Source organism: Sinohyriopsis cumingii, chromosome 7 (assembly GCF_028554795.1).
Source record: "Sinohyriopsis cumingii isolate HCF-2022 chromosome 7, ASM2855479v2, whole genome shotgun sequence".
NCBI classification, from domain to species: domain Eukaryota; kingdom Metazoa; phylum Mollusca; class Bivalvia; order Unionida; family Unionidae; genus Sinohyriopsis; species Sinohyriopsis cumingii.
The window spans coordinates 112804235-112823111 of NC_142967.1; the positions used below are offsets into that span (position 1 = coordinate 112804235).

At 35.1% G+C, this 18877-nt stretch overlaps 1 protein-coding gene across 1 annotated transcript in view; it reads left to right on the forward strand.

Moving 5' to 3' along the window:
- LOC149795947 (synaptogenesis protein syg-2-like) overlaps positions 1–18877 on the forward strand; it is a 109793-nt gene that overhangs the window by 25185 nt on the left and 65731 nt on the right. The window contains exons 3-5 of the mRNA XM_089964158.1: positions 2653–2747; positions 5829–6125; positions 9060–9190. Of these exons, the coding sequence (XP_089820284.1) occupies positions 2653–2747; positions 5829–6125; positions 9060–9190 (523 nt within the window). The remainder of the gene's footprint in view (positions 1–2652; positions 2748–5828; positions 6126–9059; positions 9191–18877) is intronic.

Consider the following 18877-nt stretch of genomic DNA (forward strand, 5'->3'; position numbering starts at 1 on the left):
GGTGATCCATACTTGTGTTACGTCCTGGTGACATCAGACCGATTTATAAACCTACATGTGCTACATGGAAAAATGGACATCACTGTATAGACAATGCCGAAGAAAAATTCTTCCAAACATCGGAGAACGACGCGTACATGTGGCTACCTCGTGGGCAATGGAATTGTCAGCGCGATCATTTAATCAGTAAAGACCATGGCACCAAATTCGTTTGCATCTGTTCTTGTTCCATTCGGTCTTGCTGCGGCATGAGGGGCCATTACTGGATCCAAGCATGAAGAGGTAATGGGAAAATGGGTTGCCCGTAGCAGAAACTTACGTCTGAAGCATGCCATCGGGACATCGTGGACATGTTATGGAAATAATCCCGTCAAAAGGAAAGAAAAGAATAACAGAATTTAATATAACACAATGTCGTACGTGGCAACATAAGTAACGCTGTCACCGCAGCAATCGAGAAGTATCGCTGTAGCGTCCACACACAATAGCTCCATATCGATGAAATGGAAGTCGTCGACGTTAACAGCAGCTGACAGTCTCGAGCCAAATCAGTAACTAAACATTCCGCTGCACGAAAGGTCATTGTTATTAATTTGTCATATAACATATAATAGCCAACATGTACTCGATCGTTGTGCCTTAAATTTAAAACCAGAACGGAGAGTATCAACCCCGCCGAGGTGATCACGAAGAATCACTGTCTTATGATCAAATAGAGGCATATCGTACGTGGTTCCAAACAATAACACATCAATATAGGTAAGGTAACACAGTCAACATGCGCAATGGTGACTTAGTGTAATAGCTCTTTATAAAACATGCATCATTGTAGGCACTGTGATATCGACGCGAACTGCGAAGACTTTTGCGTGAAAAGAAATATGTGCGTGGGAGACTGTAAATGCTGCCACAAGAGAAAAATTATCGGTGCCGCAGTGAGCTAATCGGAAAACTTTCAAGACCCTGTGGCAGATGGACGTTGCCAGGACATAAATATACAGGACCATGGAATCCCTTGGAACAGCAAATGGATGAAAACGATCAGCCACTACCCGGTCAAGGGCCCTACAACGACGTAGATGCCATCACGATGCAACACGACATATGTTACAGAGAACGTCCCAATTACAAAGCTGGGGACGATCGATTCATGCTGAGGGACTTGCAAGAACTCGATTTTAAAACTTCCAGAGAGCGTGTAAATCGATCTCTTATGCGGGCCATCATACGAGCCAGACATAAGTTCGACATAAGCGTTTCAGGTAAAATTAAAAATCAGCAGAAGATCTTTCGGAAATGAAAGTTATCATACAAGTACTGCATAATCCAGTGTGCTAGCATTTTTCACGGCACAGAGTGACCAAGGTCGATGCAGACGATATATGGTCTGCAGAGTTAGTCAACATGATGCCTATGCTCTTCCCAGAAACCATCTTACATTTCGCCGCAAGCTCACAAAGAACATCATCTCAAATATATGCTTGAACATATATTCAAATTTTATAAATTTCATACGTCCCTCCAACTGGAATCGAGTCACGCTATTCAGCAACTGGTAAAATGATTTCTCTGCTGCGCTGTCAAATTAAAACGCTGCAGCTTATTGTTTACGTGGCATTGCTAATTATACCGATACACCGCTCGCTGATTTTCTATGACTGTGTCTCACCCGCTCCTGGTTCTCATAGTCATTTGCCCTCTCCTCACAACACATCATCTTATGAACATAACTAAAATCCTTATTTGCATGCTCTATAGCCACATCAACACGCTTTAAAAAAGTAAAACTCTCCTTTTCACTTAATTACAACACTTGAATACTGCTGAGAAAATCATCACTTCAACGCAATCTTTCAATCCTCCAAGGCCAACACGGAATATCCATCTTCACTATACTACAAGGACATATTTAATACGACACGCAGGTAAATCATGTTTAGTGGACTTCACCCCCACTTTTCTCTGAGTGAGCCAGAACCCCAATCAATCACAAAGTAAGCCAGAACCCCATCAATCACACCCTAGTATTATAGATCCATGTAGGATTCACTTCCATAGCTCAAGCATGTGATAATATTATTATTATCTGTCTGATATCGTTGTCATTGTATTACCTTTGCCACTGCTTCATATTAGCAGCTTATCTGCATTATAGACAACAGTGAATTCCAATTGTCATTAATAAATTGAAATTTCTTCATCTTTTGTTACTATTTGCAAACTAGAATAAAACAAAAATATTTAAATATATGCTCCATCTTTTTGCTAGTGGTTGATTTCGAGGCCCTATAACAGTCTTTATCTCACTGCAGATGATAATTTATCCAACAGTCACTCTTAAACGTTTGAGTGCTAAAAGGGAACATATTTACATTATGCTTATGTTTTTTCCAACGTTCTTCTTCACGTTTGAATGCGTTATGCCGCTGAAATGTATCATCCACGTTATTGTACCGTTGCATCCGACATACGTTTTAATTCAGCTTGGCATATATTATGTATTTTATACACATCCCCAATGACTCCTTGGTGTGTTGAACCTAATGCTAACACAAATCTTTGACAATGTTAGGTACAGCTGATGATTTTGCCTTTTCATTAGCATAATCAGTTATCAGAACCACTGTTTTTTTCAATGTTTTATTTTCCCAGGCCACCATGCAGACAAAGGATAGTTTCTCCATTGTTAAAAACTGCCATACTTCTCACAGCGATGAATGTTACAGTGGGTAATCAACAAGATAGAGGTAAACTATACAATCGTACTTGCATAGCCATTTAAGTTTGGTATAAGAGTTCCGAAATTATATATATCTATATCTATACATATATGGAGTATGCGCATTTGATTATAGAGCCACATTTTAAGGAATTCTTAGATTTGTGTGATTACTTGTGTGATTATTGGAATTCCGCGCAAAAGAAATATCCTTAACCCGAAATAATTAAGCAATTACTAGGAGCAAACGTTACATAGTTAAGTGTTAGTGAGTTTCCATGATGCCATGGTTCACTAGTAGTGAATTCAGACCAAAACCGAAAGAATGTTTCTGAAGTAGGATAGTCCATATTAAAATCTAGTGGTGCACATTGGTGGTGTGACTGCAGTGGCAGTATTTACGGTAGGAAACCGGTAAATTACACAAGGAATGCATAAGAAGGGACTCAGCAGATACCGTTTATGCCGCCATTGGGGCAAATATGGTGCAGTTATATTGGCGAAATGCGCCTGGAAAGCATACATAGACCGGCCTAGGGCGGCGGAGTTCAAATAGTTCCCAGTGTTAAGGGATACTTGTATATTTTCTAAGGCGTGAACGGTTGGCGGTACGGAAACCTGATGGAGATGAACCATGCAGATGTGCGGTTGATAGATATTTGGCAGGTTGTTTTATCTGTGGTCTAACATTAATTATAGTATAATTTAGGTATAGAATGGACATGTCGGGCTTTCTAATTTACAACTGAAGTTGTATGGAAGTCTTTGGAAAGTTGGGGTAAACTTATGACTCTAGCGAAAATCCCGCCAGGGTTTTATAATGGTTCAGTCAAGTAATGACCCTTGGATTGTAACAAGATAATTTTTGGTGGCTAGCGATTGAAATGTGAATAGTTATATGATTGGGTTGAAAGCGATTTGCTTTTATTATGTATAGAAAAGACTATTCCTTCGCAATTTGGAAAGAAAGATGTGTCATATAAAATTAAAAATAAATAAATAAATATAAATGATACAGCGCATTTCAAAATTGTATTTTGATTTCGCGATATTTAGTCTGCGAAAGTAGTTAGATATATTTGCTCTTAAGAAATATGTTTAATTTGAGTGCATATGTCCAGTGAAGACGGAATATTTTATCTAGGACGTAATATCAACAGTGATGCAGACAAACAAGTGAAACTGGGAGGGCTCACTGTCTCAAAGAATGTCGGCCTGTCAGAAGCATCCTGTTACATTGTCGAAACCTAGAAAATAGAATTGGGCAAGACGACTGACTTATTCCCAGATAGCTAGATTCCCTGAATTAAAAACATATCAGAATTATTGGAAACGAAATCCGTTGCATGCCTGATTCATGAATTTGGCTGTATAATCTTTAATTATTAAGAGAAGAACCGTAATTAAGAACGCGTTTGATAATGACCCCCCCCCCCTTTAATGTAACATAAATTATATAGACCCAGATTTGACCAAAATAATCGTTCATCTCGCTCTATTTTTGTTTTATTAAGATCTCATAATTTCAGTTTTGACAGACCTGCTCCTTCCTCAGCAAACTGAAAACTTCATAATTGGTCTGCGTACTTGTGACTAGCCACCATTAATACACAGACCTTATTGACAGCCCCCCTCCCGCAGTATTGTGTTAAGTCGATGAGTTTAATACTGAATGTATTGAAATTTCGTAACAGATTTGGCAGTAACAATAACAGCAATAACAACAACAACAAATACTTCTATATCTGTTTTAAATAACAATTGGTAGTTGGCAAGTTTCTTACAAACTACATCGCGCCTGGGTATGTACACACACACACACACACACACACACACACACACACACACATATATATATATATATATATATATATATATATATATATATATATATATATAAGTATATATTTGTGTCTGTGTCTGTGTGGGTGTGTCTCTGTGTGGGATGTGTCTTTATTTTTCTGTGTATGTATTCTGATTTGTAGTCAATATGGGAGTATGTAGCTGAGGTTTGCACGCAACCTGAGGAGTATTTGCCTAATATGGCAGAAGTTTTTTGCACATTTACATACTAAATACAGTATTTGTAGGTTACGCACATGTAATTAATCATTGTATAAATAATTCAAGTTAAAACATTGGATTATAGGTGTAATATACACCAAGCTCTATAGCATATACTAGGTTCTAAACATATAACAGAAAGGCACTAAAACCAAACATTTAGTAAAGCCTGCAGATAATTCATATCACAATAAAATAAAGTGCAGTTCAAACGAAACGTTTAGTATTTTGAATTTAATCACAAATAATCCAAAATGTTCTATCACAAGTCCAAAATATAGAATGTTCCTAATATATTATTATACACGGGTATCATTTTATGAATGATATCTTCATCATCAAGGAATGAGTTACTGTTTGTTTATGCATGAGTTCCATGTAGTGTTATAATCATTGACATATATGTTGTTATTAATACGTGAGTTCCATCTATTGCTTATCATCATTGGCGTGTGCGTTGTTATTGGTATATGAGTTCCATCTAGTATTATCATTATTCGCGTATGTGCTCTTATTGATAAATGAGTTACAACTATTGATTAACCACGAGTTCCATCTTTCGTTATTATTATTTGCACCTGTGCCATTGTTTATAAATGAGTTTCATCTAGTGCCATCATTATTTATGTATGTCTTTGTTTGTATATGAATTAAACATACCATATTCTTTCATTTGCATATCATCACTAATATTAAGGTTTGAAATTTAGATTTTATAGTAGAATATAACTTTGTAATGTTTAGGTTTAATTCCGAAGACATTATTATCTATTCATCCAAAAACGTTTTTGTACAGTTAATCATAACGCTTTGTGTGTGTCTGTTTATCACAAAAGCCCACCAATATTCATGGTAAATCATAGCTACTGCCTATGACCCAATAACTACGCGAGGATTGTATTACTGTGTGGCATAAAATAATGCTGGAAGTAGGAGACTACTAAATAATTTGTCTTTTTTGATGTCACTTCTACAAGTATACTATTTCGTGAAAACTAGTATGATCTTTATATATCAAACCGGTTGCATTTGTTTTTAATTACAGGAACGATAAAGATGATTGTAAGTCCAACTGTACTTGAGAATAAACAAATGGCTACAATATCGTGTTCTTTTACTTCAACTGGACCATACAGTATTCAGCTTAATGGCAGTGGATTGACAAGTTGTAACAAAGGGAGGTGTATACCGCCAGAGAACGGAGATCGTAGACATAGCTACAGTGTAACCAATCGTGAAGCAAAAGTAACCGTTGCATCCCTTGACAGAGAGAGAGATCAAGGACGATGGATATGTTCATCAGGGGGGGTGGGGGTGGCTAGCACTGAATTATTTATTTATAGTAAGTACACACTGTTTGTAACGACACTTTCATACTCCATGGTTATCAAAGCAAAAACATGGTTGATGTTCAGTTAGCATTGTTATAATAGTTTCTACAGAAGATCATTCATAATATGTCATGTCATCACATGGTAATGCAATAAGATGTCAAAAGATGTGATTTCCCATTCAAATACGGCACAATAGTATCGCAGTAAGTAAATGACTGATCCCAAAGCGTCCGTAACCTATGTGCTACCATTGTCATCTTATTGATAATTGTTGTCCGTGCTATGTTGGCTCATTTCCCGAGTTTTCATGAAAGTTAACAGTACTTTGCCACGTGCGCCATATGTCACTCGCCTACTTTTTGTCATATAACTATAGTATAAATCGGACAATAAATAAATAGGGTAACACTGGTTAAAATATATATGACAGCACATGATTAAACATCATGGTTTCAACCCGAGCTGAATATACTTCACTTTAATCCAAATGGTGCCATTTTATTTTTGAGACTTAAAAATAACAGGAAAAGAAGGATAGTTCATTTATGTGAAATACATATTTATCATTTATCAAGACATGGAATATTGTACAATCTCCATACAGATGCAATAAACATATAGCTATTGTGAAGTTAATTAATGACGTAATTCTCCAATGTGCTTGATGTCGGCTGGTATAGGTGAATTTGTCTGCATAATTACATTTCCATTTAGTTCTTAGTAGTGTTGATCAGATGTTTCCTTTTCATCACCAATCATCACCATACGTTACGCATATAATATCATGAAATCCAGGACATGTCCTTTTTAGGGTGAAGGTTATTTAAAAAAAAAATATATGCATAGTTTTGATACGGACCATAGTCGAGATACGTACATCGAATTTACTCCTAATTGGTGACAGTATACGCTCACAGGCACAACATACTTTCTAAACAATAGGTAATTTGGGGATGTGTTCTGCATACAATGTAACTAGTATTAGGAATGGAAACAGTGAAAATAAGTCATACAAATTAATGACAAAAATACGTTTTTATAATAAGCTACAATATCGGAAGAAAGACAGAAAATTGTAATGGAAACGTATATAGCTTTCCTGACTTAGGTATGTCGATAAAACTTTCAACACCGGTCATTACACACGCCCTGAAGCAAATTGGACAGGCGTTATAAAATTAACAGAGCCAAGGCCTACTTTGCAAACACCAGGTTTTTATCTACGATATGTGTTTTTCTGTTTGAGGCTTAATAGTGTCATAACATGTGTTGTAGCATAAAATAAAATGCAACCTCATGTTAATAAAATACAAATCTAATTGTAACTTTCTACTCTAGTGCAACAAGAAAATGTCTACAAGAGGTGTGATGCAAGGTTTAAAATATGTTTCTAAAATTTGTCCGAAAGGTCACTGCACAAGAACTACTGCAATTAAAATCTGTTGTTAATACAGATTAAAGAGAGCATTAAAATATTCACTAACATCAAATTCAGATTCTGGATCAACTCATATTTTACTAATTGTTTGATAATAACCGCAAGTGTTTTTATATTATTTGTTCATATGTTTACCAGTTTTTATTCGCATGTGCAGTACAAGAAGAATGGTAGATGTGATATATATCTATATTTTCTGTAACTTCGAGAATATCATTTTATTTAATTTTCGTAAATTTTATTCATGCTCGTAAACTGTATAGAATATATTTTCTTATAAATTGTGTGCGTGATTTGGCTCTTTTGAAAATACAAATCACGTAGGATCTATAAAACTTGCGTTTTGACAGTTAGTAATAATAATCGTAATAATAAGACTTAAAATGGCGCCAGTGGGGTAGTTTCTCAGTGACTGATGGGATATGGAAGTTTCTAGAATAATTATGCTGAATCCCTTTGGTTGCCGCGAGGTCATGTAAATAAAAATCGTGACTTCCTACGTCGTAAATGAATAGTGTATGCTTTCATATCGGGTTCATTGCGAAATACGGTCGCAATTTACGGTGTTTAGAAGGAGAAGGTTAAGCATTCAGTTTCATTCCGATTTCTGGAGTCATTCACATTTGTTGTGTTCCTGATGTAAGTCTGCATACGTACTTTATGTTGTACGTATATATTTTGCAAGAGAAAAAACATTTGTTTGGACTGTTCAGTGGTGATAGAAAGTGTTAAATATTTGGACAATTCTATTATTCTTGAATTGTTAGAAATTATTCTAAAGGATTCTGGACAACGCCTTCTTTTCAACTTCACGGTTCTTGGAAGACCAGTACATTTCCGGTCTTGAAATTATATGAGGCTTTTATTCTTTTAGGACTTTCAAAGACTTGTATAAGGGCTGATTTGGATTCGCTTCATTATGCTTAAGATCCTCTCACATCATTGATTTATTAGTTTAATAATTATATGTGTTGATTGAGTTTTACAAAACGTTTTGGTTTTTGCTTCTTTTTTGTTACTTGTTTGTGACCATAGAGTCGTATTAAAAAATGACATGATATAGCAATATAAACAAACGTCTTTAGTATGTCAATCATAATGAATCTTGGTTGAATTTTATGAAAAAGATGATTTATTAGTTTTTATATTTTACAATAGTGTTTGAGCGCAAAGCTTTTGTTTCGATTAAGGGGTATTGGCTTTTGCACAATTCTAACTGTTTTCCATTAAAAGAATAGTTTCATTCAGTGTGTTTTGACCTTAACTGTCGTGAGGTTCAACGCTAAAGATACTATAATGTACTGGAGTGGGGCTACTTGGTTTCGTTATTGGATACATTTCACGCAGTGTAAGGTTTTGTTAGACTGATAGTACAGAAATTGGACTTCTGTGGTAGTATACTATAAGGCAAGTAGTGCCAAGCAAATTCTTAGCATATTCGCTTGTTATCAACGTTAATTGTGTTAGAAGTGTCGACTGAAAATATTTTCTCTTCTGTTCAAAGCTTTTCCAAGCAGCCTGTCTTTGACTTACGAAGGGAACGCACAATTAGATCTTGCCAGATCCAATGTTACTCTGCGATGTAAAACAGATACATGCGCATATCCTGCCCCGAGCATGAAATGGTATTACCTTGTAAGTACATTGCCTGCTATTATCTAGAAGGATATTTATGCCATTACTGATGGTTAGAACTGCTAACAAGGCTTTGGCATACAAAATAATATAAACTCCAAATGAAACAATTGTTTAACGTTTCCGTAATATTTCTCATACGAAGTGTTTTCGTGCAGACAAAATTATTTTGTTTGGTGACTATTGAAATTACAAATTCTGTGATATACAAATATGTTCAGAACCACAAAACACATGCTTGCAGAAACTTGTATAAAAAAGTTTCATTGCTTCAACGACATGCTTGTTATAATTGACACTTTTACAAAATCAGGCATGTTCCTGCTCATTTGATGCGTGTTGTATTTTAATCTGGACACAACATCGTAATCATGCGTATTCTCTGACAATGTAAAAAATATTCATTCATATATTTAAACAAAACAGAATCTCCATTTCGAATAGATTCGTGTATGAGTAAACGACACTCCATACGAAACATCTTGAGCAATGTTCCGGATATCTGTATGACACATTATTTTAAAACATCACTTTTGTTTACTCATTGGGGTTAATAACAATATTCTTGATAGGTAGTCTAACACTACTGAATGCATTGTAAAGGTGAGATGACGTCACTTGTGCAGAATACATTTCTAATACTTTGTGAAGTTTTCATTCATTTATCAAGGCCGATTTGCCGTGTCAACAACTAATTCCCTCAAAGTAGGCCTATAAATAGTTTAACTGAGGCAATGAAAACATCATGTGATCCAAGTAGAACATCTGTACTCTAATGATCCTAATGTGTCTGGAGTCAAAACCAGATAACAAAGGAATAGACAGACACCTCGTCATTTTCATTTACCAGATCTCTCCTATGTATTATTGTGTCAATAAATGATACTTTCACCTCAAAAGTTTGTATTTATTATAATTTCACAAAAATGGTCAACACAGCTTATTTGTTATTGCTTCCAGGTTTTTGTGCATTTTTCCACGCAAGATTTAGCGTTCATATTCAGAATATCAAGATATGATATTTAGAAATATGTAGAATGGGGAATACAACAGAGGTAGAATGCAGCATGTTCAAACAAAACCAATGAGATCACTATTAAATAGCATTCTTGAAAATCAGCATAAATGGTCAACTCATCATAATTCACACAATCTCTAATTCAAATAATCTCTATTCCCACATTGATCTTGCACATAAAATTAAGTTAATAGTTATCAAAATTTGTTCCTATGACGTGCCGAAGAGGTAGTGATTTTCAACGTCAGTTAAGGTTCGGTACCAGACCTAGGTTTGTGTTTTAGTGTTGAATGATAAATGTGATAGAGGCACAATCTAGAACCGGATGTCAATAGTGTGTCGAGTGCGTTGGATACAACACAGTTTGTCGTTTTGTAGCTACACAGTCTGGAAAAGGATGTCAATAGTGTCGAGTGGGATGGCTGCGACAATTGTAACGTGTTTAGATTCTAATAGACAGTAACAAACGAAATAGTGAAAACTTGCTTTGAAAAAATTAACAAATAATGTAGTTCCCTGGCAAAAAACTGTAAAAGTAAAAAATTAAGATCTTACGGTTTTAAGAATAAAATTCAAAAATTATCCAAGAACAATACACGAATTAAATTTTAGAAGTCAAGGAATGAAATGTTCTCAGGAAATTTGAGTTTGAGTTCCAACAAAAAATCCTAAATGGAAGGTGATGACGTATAATGTAGTCGGTATTGTGCTGTTGTCTACAGTTCTTTGTTAATTCACAATCAATAATATTCCGGTGTTTGAATTTCAGAATAGAATTTAAATAATGTCTTTGTCCCAGAATTCTCTATGAGCACACACATATTTCCAGGAAAAAGAATTGATTTTTTAGAATTCAAATAATTTGAATAACAATTAAAATATAATTCCCAACTGGTCACAAACACACACTTTCCAGTGTAAAAGCCCAACTTATTAATTCCTTGATACATATATATATATATATATATATATATATATATATATACTATTATTTAAGGTGGGTCGTGGGCAGTTTTGTCGTCCTCAGACGGTTTCGTGGGCAGATAAAAGTTCGTGGGCAGATTTCCATCTGCCCACGAAGCACGTCGTCCTTTTCTGCACTCTTGCCACAAATATCAATAAAATAAATGCATATTTACGCTGCTGAATGTTAAATATTCGATAAATATTCATCTGCAAAATAAATAATTGCCTTTTTACCTATTTATTTCCATTTTTTCATTAATGAATTGAATTGAATAGCACAACTTGAGTTACCTCCCATTATGTACTAGTATATATTGCACCTTAAAAATAGATTGACCCGGAAGTAGTATGTTTCAAATTTACTGCCCATGATGACAGGGGGTCGTTACAAAGAAAATCAAGGGATGGGGTTCTAACCTGTAACAATATAATATGTTAATAGTGTTACAGGTTAGAACCCAAATCTGTTGATTTTCTTTGTAACGAGCCACTGTGCCCGTGATTATTATTGTGAGAGATCAAAACTGCCCGGGAACCAGGATGTGGAGTGAATAATCTGCCAATGTCACCAACAAGCACCATACATATATGCTATTTATTTTGATATCTAAGAAGTTTTCAATAATGCTAATTAGTAACATTATAATGAGTGAGCTGTTATATGTCTTTCGAAATACCTCTATTCACTATTGCTGGTCTTGAGCCCAAACTAAGAGGATTGTGGCTGTCATTAGAAATACAAGTGATACCATTTATTTAAATCCAGGCTTAGTAAGTTCATAACTTCACTTAAGTTCATATTATATGCTGCTGCATTTTCTTCTCTCAGTCTACCATTAACAACGACAGCAAAAGAAAAATGGTGTTTACTCAGAATTTGTTCCTATATTTATCAAAAAATTTGTTTTGGAACAGATATTTTGTTGGAAAAGCTGAAAGAATAAAATTGGGGGAAAATCATGATGGTATAATAATACAATTGTTTACTTATAATAAAAGAATACTGGATTTAGTTTACAACATCCTTGCAATAATTAAATGGCATTGTGAATATGCAGAACCCAAATTCTTTAATGTACATGTACTGTTTAAGGTACAAAACTGTTTTGCATACTTCATAACTTATTTCTCTAATAGTGCAAATAATAGGAGACAGAAGACATTTAGAAAGAATTAATTTGTCAAAATAAGTTAAATATCAAGATTAGTTTAATGGACGTTTGAAATTTACTATTAAAGTAAAATTGCCTATTTTTGAGAGAAAAATCCTAATAGTAATACACGTAATTTTATTTAAATTAGCAGTAATGTAGTGGATGCTGATTTATTTATGAAATATACCATAAACGTGTGTTTCATGATCATTACTCCAAAGTAAAATACCCAAGAACCACCTCAGAAAATCAGTAATGACATATTCACGTAAAACACAAAACACAATTCTAAAAAAGTGATGGAGATGCAGTTATCAGCTGTGAGTCACATAGCTAACACATGTTGAGTAGCAGACTGGATGATTGGTATGGAACAAATTGTATTTGCCTTGTCAGAATAGTTGGTAAAGATTTTAAGAGGACTTCCTGGTTGGAAAAAAGTGAATTGGAGAAATGTATTATTTTTTTCATCGTATGTGTCCTTGTTTCACTTCATTAATAATAATGATATGACTTTTGACAAATCTTTTTGTCCGAGTGACTCAATGCTGATAAGTGTAAAAAAATGTCGAGGCTGCGACAGATGTGTCCTCTGTAGAAATGGGTGTTTATTAAACTAGATCAAAATTAGGTAGTGTAAAAATAGGAAGTGGAACAATACACAATATGGAAAACGCTCGCTGTGGAAGACATTGGGCGGACATACAGACACATCAAGATGTATTTAATAAGATTCATACACATATTATATACTGTTGTATAGCTCTCCTTGTATGCTTCAGATTTATACTATAAACATTGAAGTTTGTGATACCGAGACAAACGGCAATGGAAGATGCACGTATCAAGGTTATGAAGATTGTTAAATTCACAAGCGATACAGAGTCAAATATACCAAAACTTTCATATTGCATTTTCTTACATTTCTACTATCACAGATCGATTTAGACTGATGCGAAACCTATCAATTTATATCAAATTTGTCAAAATCGGGGTTTATTTACTATTGTTATGAGTTATTCACCTGTATGGAAAACGATCGTATAGGAAGACATTAGGCGAAATGACAGACAAAGGAAGATATACTTAATAAGATACATACACATACTATTTACAGTTGTACGGCTTTAATTATATGCTTTAGATATATAGCAATAGCATCGAAATATGTAGTACGATCGCAAAACGGCAATGGTAGATTCACGTAGCAAGGATATGCAGATCGGTAAAGTCGCACCCGATATTCAGTAAAAAGAACAAAACCTTCTATTTTGCATTTTCACACATGTCTATTGGCACAGATCGATTTAGTATGATTAGAAACATATCAATTAAAATCAAATTTGTCATCTGATATCAAATGTGTCAAAACCGTTGTTTTTGCGATTGTTATGACTTATTCGCCCATATGAAAAACTTTCGCATAGGTCGGATCTAGGCGCACGGACAGACAAATAAAGACGTGCTTATTAAGATATATACACACATTTTATAATATTGTATAGTTTTAATTCTATACTTCAGATCTCTAATATTAGCATCGAAGTATGTGCTACAATCACAAAACGGGAAGGGTGTATTAAAGTAGCAAGCATATGAAGATCGGCAAAGTCGCACCCGATATTCCGTAAAAAGTGGAACTTTTTTATTTTGTATTTTCACACACGTCTATTGGCACAAATCGATTTAGGCAGATGAGAACCTATATATTAATATGAAATTTGTCAAAAGCTGTGTTTGTTTACTATTGGTATAAATTATTCACCTACATGGAAACCGTTCGGATAGGAAGGCATCGGGTGCACAAACAGACATATGAAACCGTACTTAATAAGATACATACACATATTATTTAATGTTGTACATCTTAAATTATATGCTTCAAATCTATAGTATTAGCATCCAAGTATGTGCTACTATCGCAAAACGGGAAGGGTAGATGCACATATCAAGGATACGAAGATCGGTAAAGTCGCAAGCAATAATGAGTCATAAATACCAACTTTTTTATTATTAATTTTCTCGACTTTTTTTGGCACAGATCGATTTAAACTGATGAGAAACCTATACATTGATATTATATATGTCGAAATATATGGTTGTTTAAGATTGGTACAACTAATTTACCTATATGGAAAATCTTTGTGTTGGAAGGTATTTGGCGCACGGAAAGACAAATGAAGACGTACTTAATAATATATGTAAACATGTTATATGCTGTTGTTTAGCTTTAATTTTATGCTTGAAATCAGTAGTATTAGCATCGAAGTATGTTGTAACCCCCCTCCCCTTAGTACGCTACTGCAAGCAGACTTTGTCAAATGCTAAGAGACACTAATTGCTCGAAAATTATAATTTAAAAAATATTTATGTATTTATGGACTCGTATATTATAACCTTATAATGCGCCTTCATTTTCCATCAGGTAGGTCTCCAGGTCGAGTTGTCATGAAAAACAGGAACCAGTATCGTACATTCTTTACTAAGCGACTTCTCCGATGGTGCAATGTGTCTATAGAGCGTCCGCCTCGGATGCGAGGGGTCGCGTATTCAAACCCCGGCCGAATCATACTAAAGACATAAAAATGGTACTAGCAGCTGCCTCTTTTGGTGCCGATCATTAAGAGGTTAGTGTTCGGATTAGTCGGCCTGGTGTCAGGATAGTGTGACTGGGTGGGACAAGTTTGTCTTATGTCCGCTAAAATGCAAAAGCCTACTGAACCAAGTCGAACAGGTTACGTATTATACAACTTATTTTCGAGGTTTCAGCGCCCCCCCCCCCCTTAAATGCGTACATATATTATCAGTATACCTCCATGCTCAAGCCTATGCATTTGGGTTACCCCCCCCACCCCTCTATGCGTACATACTAAATGGACGGCCCCTAACCATTCATGAGATGGTATTGATTCAAATTTACGAGTGCGATTGTGATGTACGCATTTCCCTACACAAACACGGGATGGTATTATTCAACCGTACATGTCCACAACACTATATATATTTATAGATATATGTATACAACCATGGTACATCAATTAGGTATCTAATTACATAATGACAGTGTAGTGGTTAGCAAATTTGAGAAATATACTTTTTTATTCAGACACCATGCCAAAAGGAAAGAACTAACTTACAGTTTACGCTGAACTAAATTAAATTTACTATTTTTGTTTCCAGCATGGTCGGAATATGTTTACATGTTTCATATTAGGAAACAATTTGCATTATGGCTAAGTATATCTAAGAAGGAAATAAGATGTTCTTACAAACTCTTATTTTGTTGGTGTATTGGTTACCTCTCAACATATGAACCATTCTTTGCCATCTCACGATTATAATCCGTATGTACTTAAGCGTTGTCTCATTTGCAGTGTTAATTTTTAAATGTATACTTTGCTTGTAAAATGATCCCACTTTATATAAATGTACAAACACCGCAATCGTGATGTGCTTACAGGAATACATTCTTCTGAGTTCTACTGAAGTCAGTTATTCAGTATAATTTGTAAAACGATATGGACTGATTGATAAAAGTGACTGTTTTCTTTACTTTGGTTTGTCGCAATATTTTTCTAACACAGTACTAATATACACTGGTCACACATGACGCCCCAAAGAAGCAGTTGTAGTTAATTCTTTTTTACCTGTAGTAATGGGATTTTTACAATATATGGCTGTGGCAGATGTACGTCGATTATCAGACAATGGTCTGCTTTTGCACTATTCGCTTATTTCCCTACTTCGAGTGCGGACTGATTGACCGTTAAGCAAAATCTCAATTAATCTGTGCGATTTATGTGCAACGTACGATATTGTCCCCAGTGTTTATTTAATTCCATCATCGTTTAACAAAACTTCTTTTCTTATCCTCTCTAAATCAACTTTTGTTGACCAAAGACAATACATTTTATAAGCAAGGCAGAACGCAAAATCACATTACCCATCCACGAGTACAATGAAAATATGTAAACAAAAATAGTTAATAAAATTCCAAGGTATGTATAATATTGTAATATATTTTGGAGTATGCGCATTTGTTTACCGCTCTCCATTTTAAGGATTCCTTATATACTTGCTTGAATATGGGAAGTCGGTGCTGGGATTATAGTCTTTAGACCAAAATAATAAGCCAATTACTAGGGGCAAACGTTACGGAGTGAAGTGTAAGTGAGCTTCAAGATGACATGGTTTACTTTTGGTGAATTCAGGTAAGAGCCGCATGAGTATCCAACTCACTCAGTGGTCCCTATTCAAATCTAATTGCGTGAATTGATCGTGTGACTCCAGGTGCAGTATTTATGACTGGAGATTGGTAAATTATACAATGGAATCAACAGAAAAGGACTGTTCCGCCGTCGGCGGGCGCCATTTATTGTTGCTGTGGTGGTAAATATGTTGCAAAGTTACAGGCGAAATGAAGCTAAAAATCATGATTTAAAAGGCCTAAGGTGGCGTAGTAAAAACGGTTCCCTGTATTAGGTTGATGAGTTGTATAGTTTCACGGCGTGAAATACTGGCGGTAAGTTATGGAAAGTTAACGAAGAGAAGCTTTGCAGTTGTGACATTGACATACAATTGGGAAGTTGGGATTTGTGGTCATGTATTAATTAGAGTAACATTACTGATAGATTGGACGCGTTGGACTTTCCAGTTTGCAGAAGTAGTTGTACAGGATTCCTTTGAATCGGGGAAACCTATGACTCGTAGCGGGATTCGCGCAAGGGCTTGACATCGCTCGGTCAAGAAACCCATTTGGTTGATACAATATTTCTTGCGTGAGCATAATGCAAATATGTATACTGGCTTGCACTGTTTTCAGCTATGATGTACGATGTTAAGATCTCAGTCGGTCAGGATATTCTTTAACAACGGTATCTTTTATCCTAACACGTCTTTCAATACGGTACCATTTACCCCTTGCAATAAAGTATATCAGTTGGAGGTTGAGGATGAACTAATCGATATTGAATTTCTCTAAGTACTGTTTGGTCAATGTTCGGATCTCATTATCTTGTTACTGCAAAAAATATATATTGGTTATAATCAATTACACCTTTAGTTTTATGATTATTTAGACATTCTATATAAATCCAGCATGGTATCAGTTAATATTTCGACGATATTGTTATATGTGACCAGTACATTTGAACATGTATGATTATAAACAGTAAAATTAGGCATTTAAACTGTAGGAAAAAAAATTCTACTGAAAAATGTTTCATCAGCATAAAAAACTAAGGATTGTCAAATCCGAGACTAGCAATATTTTATAGTACCTATATTTGCTCTTTTCAGGCCAAGTTCTCACGTAATGGCTTATTTTAGTAGATTGCTTGTTTTTGTGTGGGTTTTTTTTTTGTGCTCCCACACAAAATGCGCATGCGCGGAATTTATTTTCCGTTGCCATGACGTATAAAAGTTACCGGCCATGCACCAACATTTTTCTTTATACATCAGATTTGCATAACATGATTAAAAGTAGTTATACTTGAACAAAAAGAACCAAAAAAAACCTATAAAGTGTACAGAAAAAATAATTTAATTTCTCGAAATAAAAGTATACATCACTGTTACTTAGATACGATTTTCCACCTATAGAGGACGCCAGCAGGAAATGACGTACATTTATCCCCACAAGACGAAGTACGGGGGGGGGGGGCCGGCACCAGACAGACCCCCCACCCCACTTTTCCAAAAAATTATAGTGTTTTATGTGTATTTATCCCCCCCCCATGTGTTGTATGTTTTATATTATGCAAAAGAATTTAGGTCAAAAAAATTTAATTCTCCTTTTTAACGGGGTATTTCTTTTAAAACCTAGTTTTATCTATAGGGTTGTTTTTCCGAATAGGTTTCCATCTTTCCATCACCTGACTTGAAATCCCTTCACTATACTCTTGGTTGACCTTGGCTAGAGGTCGCCTATATCCCGTGTGTGCTATATATATATATGCTATAGTTTGTGTATGCTATATTTTGCTTCCATGTTGGGATAGCCTTTATTTTTTCCCAAATCTCCCCAGTAATCTTAGGACCTTATAATCGGATCAAGAAAAGGTTTATTTTTATTTATTTAATATATTTTTGAATTTCGGCTAAGTAACGGTGTATTATAATTTAATTAAGAAAAAAAAACTTAATGTGTTCTGTGTGCAAATATATTGTGTCATTATTCACATATTGGATTTGTAAATTGAAATCCGCTGTACTCGAAGTTGGAGTCCATACACTTTTTTATTTGCTTGTATTTCTCCCACCTAGAGTTAGGCCGTCTCAAATTATTTATTGGATTTCTGCCAAAATCTCTAAAAATGGTTGTTCTTCCCACACACACACACACACACACACATACACACACACAGTGGGGATTTACCGTGCAGTGCGAGAGCTGCACATTTTGAGCAAATAGAATTAGAAGAGAGACTTATTAGATCCTTTGTTTTCGTGTATGTATGTATGTAAAGTTTCCTATATGAGGTGTTTTTCCCGACTCTTTCATAGCCCCATGACGTCATTATCTCGTACTTTTCCCATATAGTTTCTCTG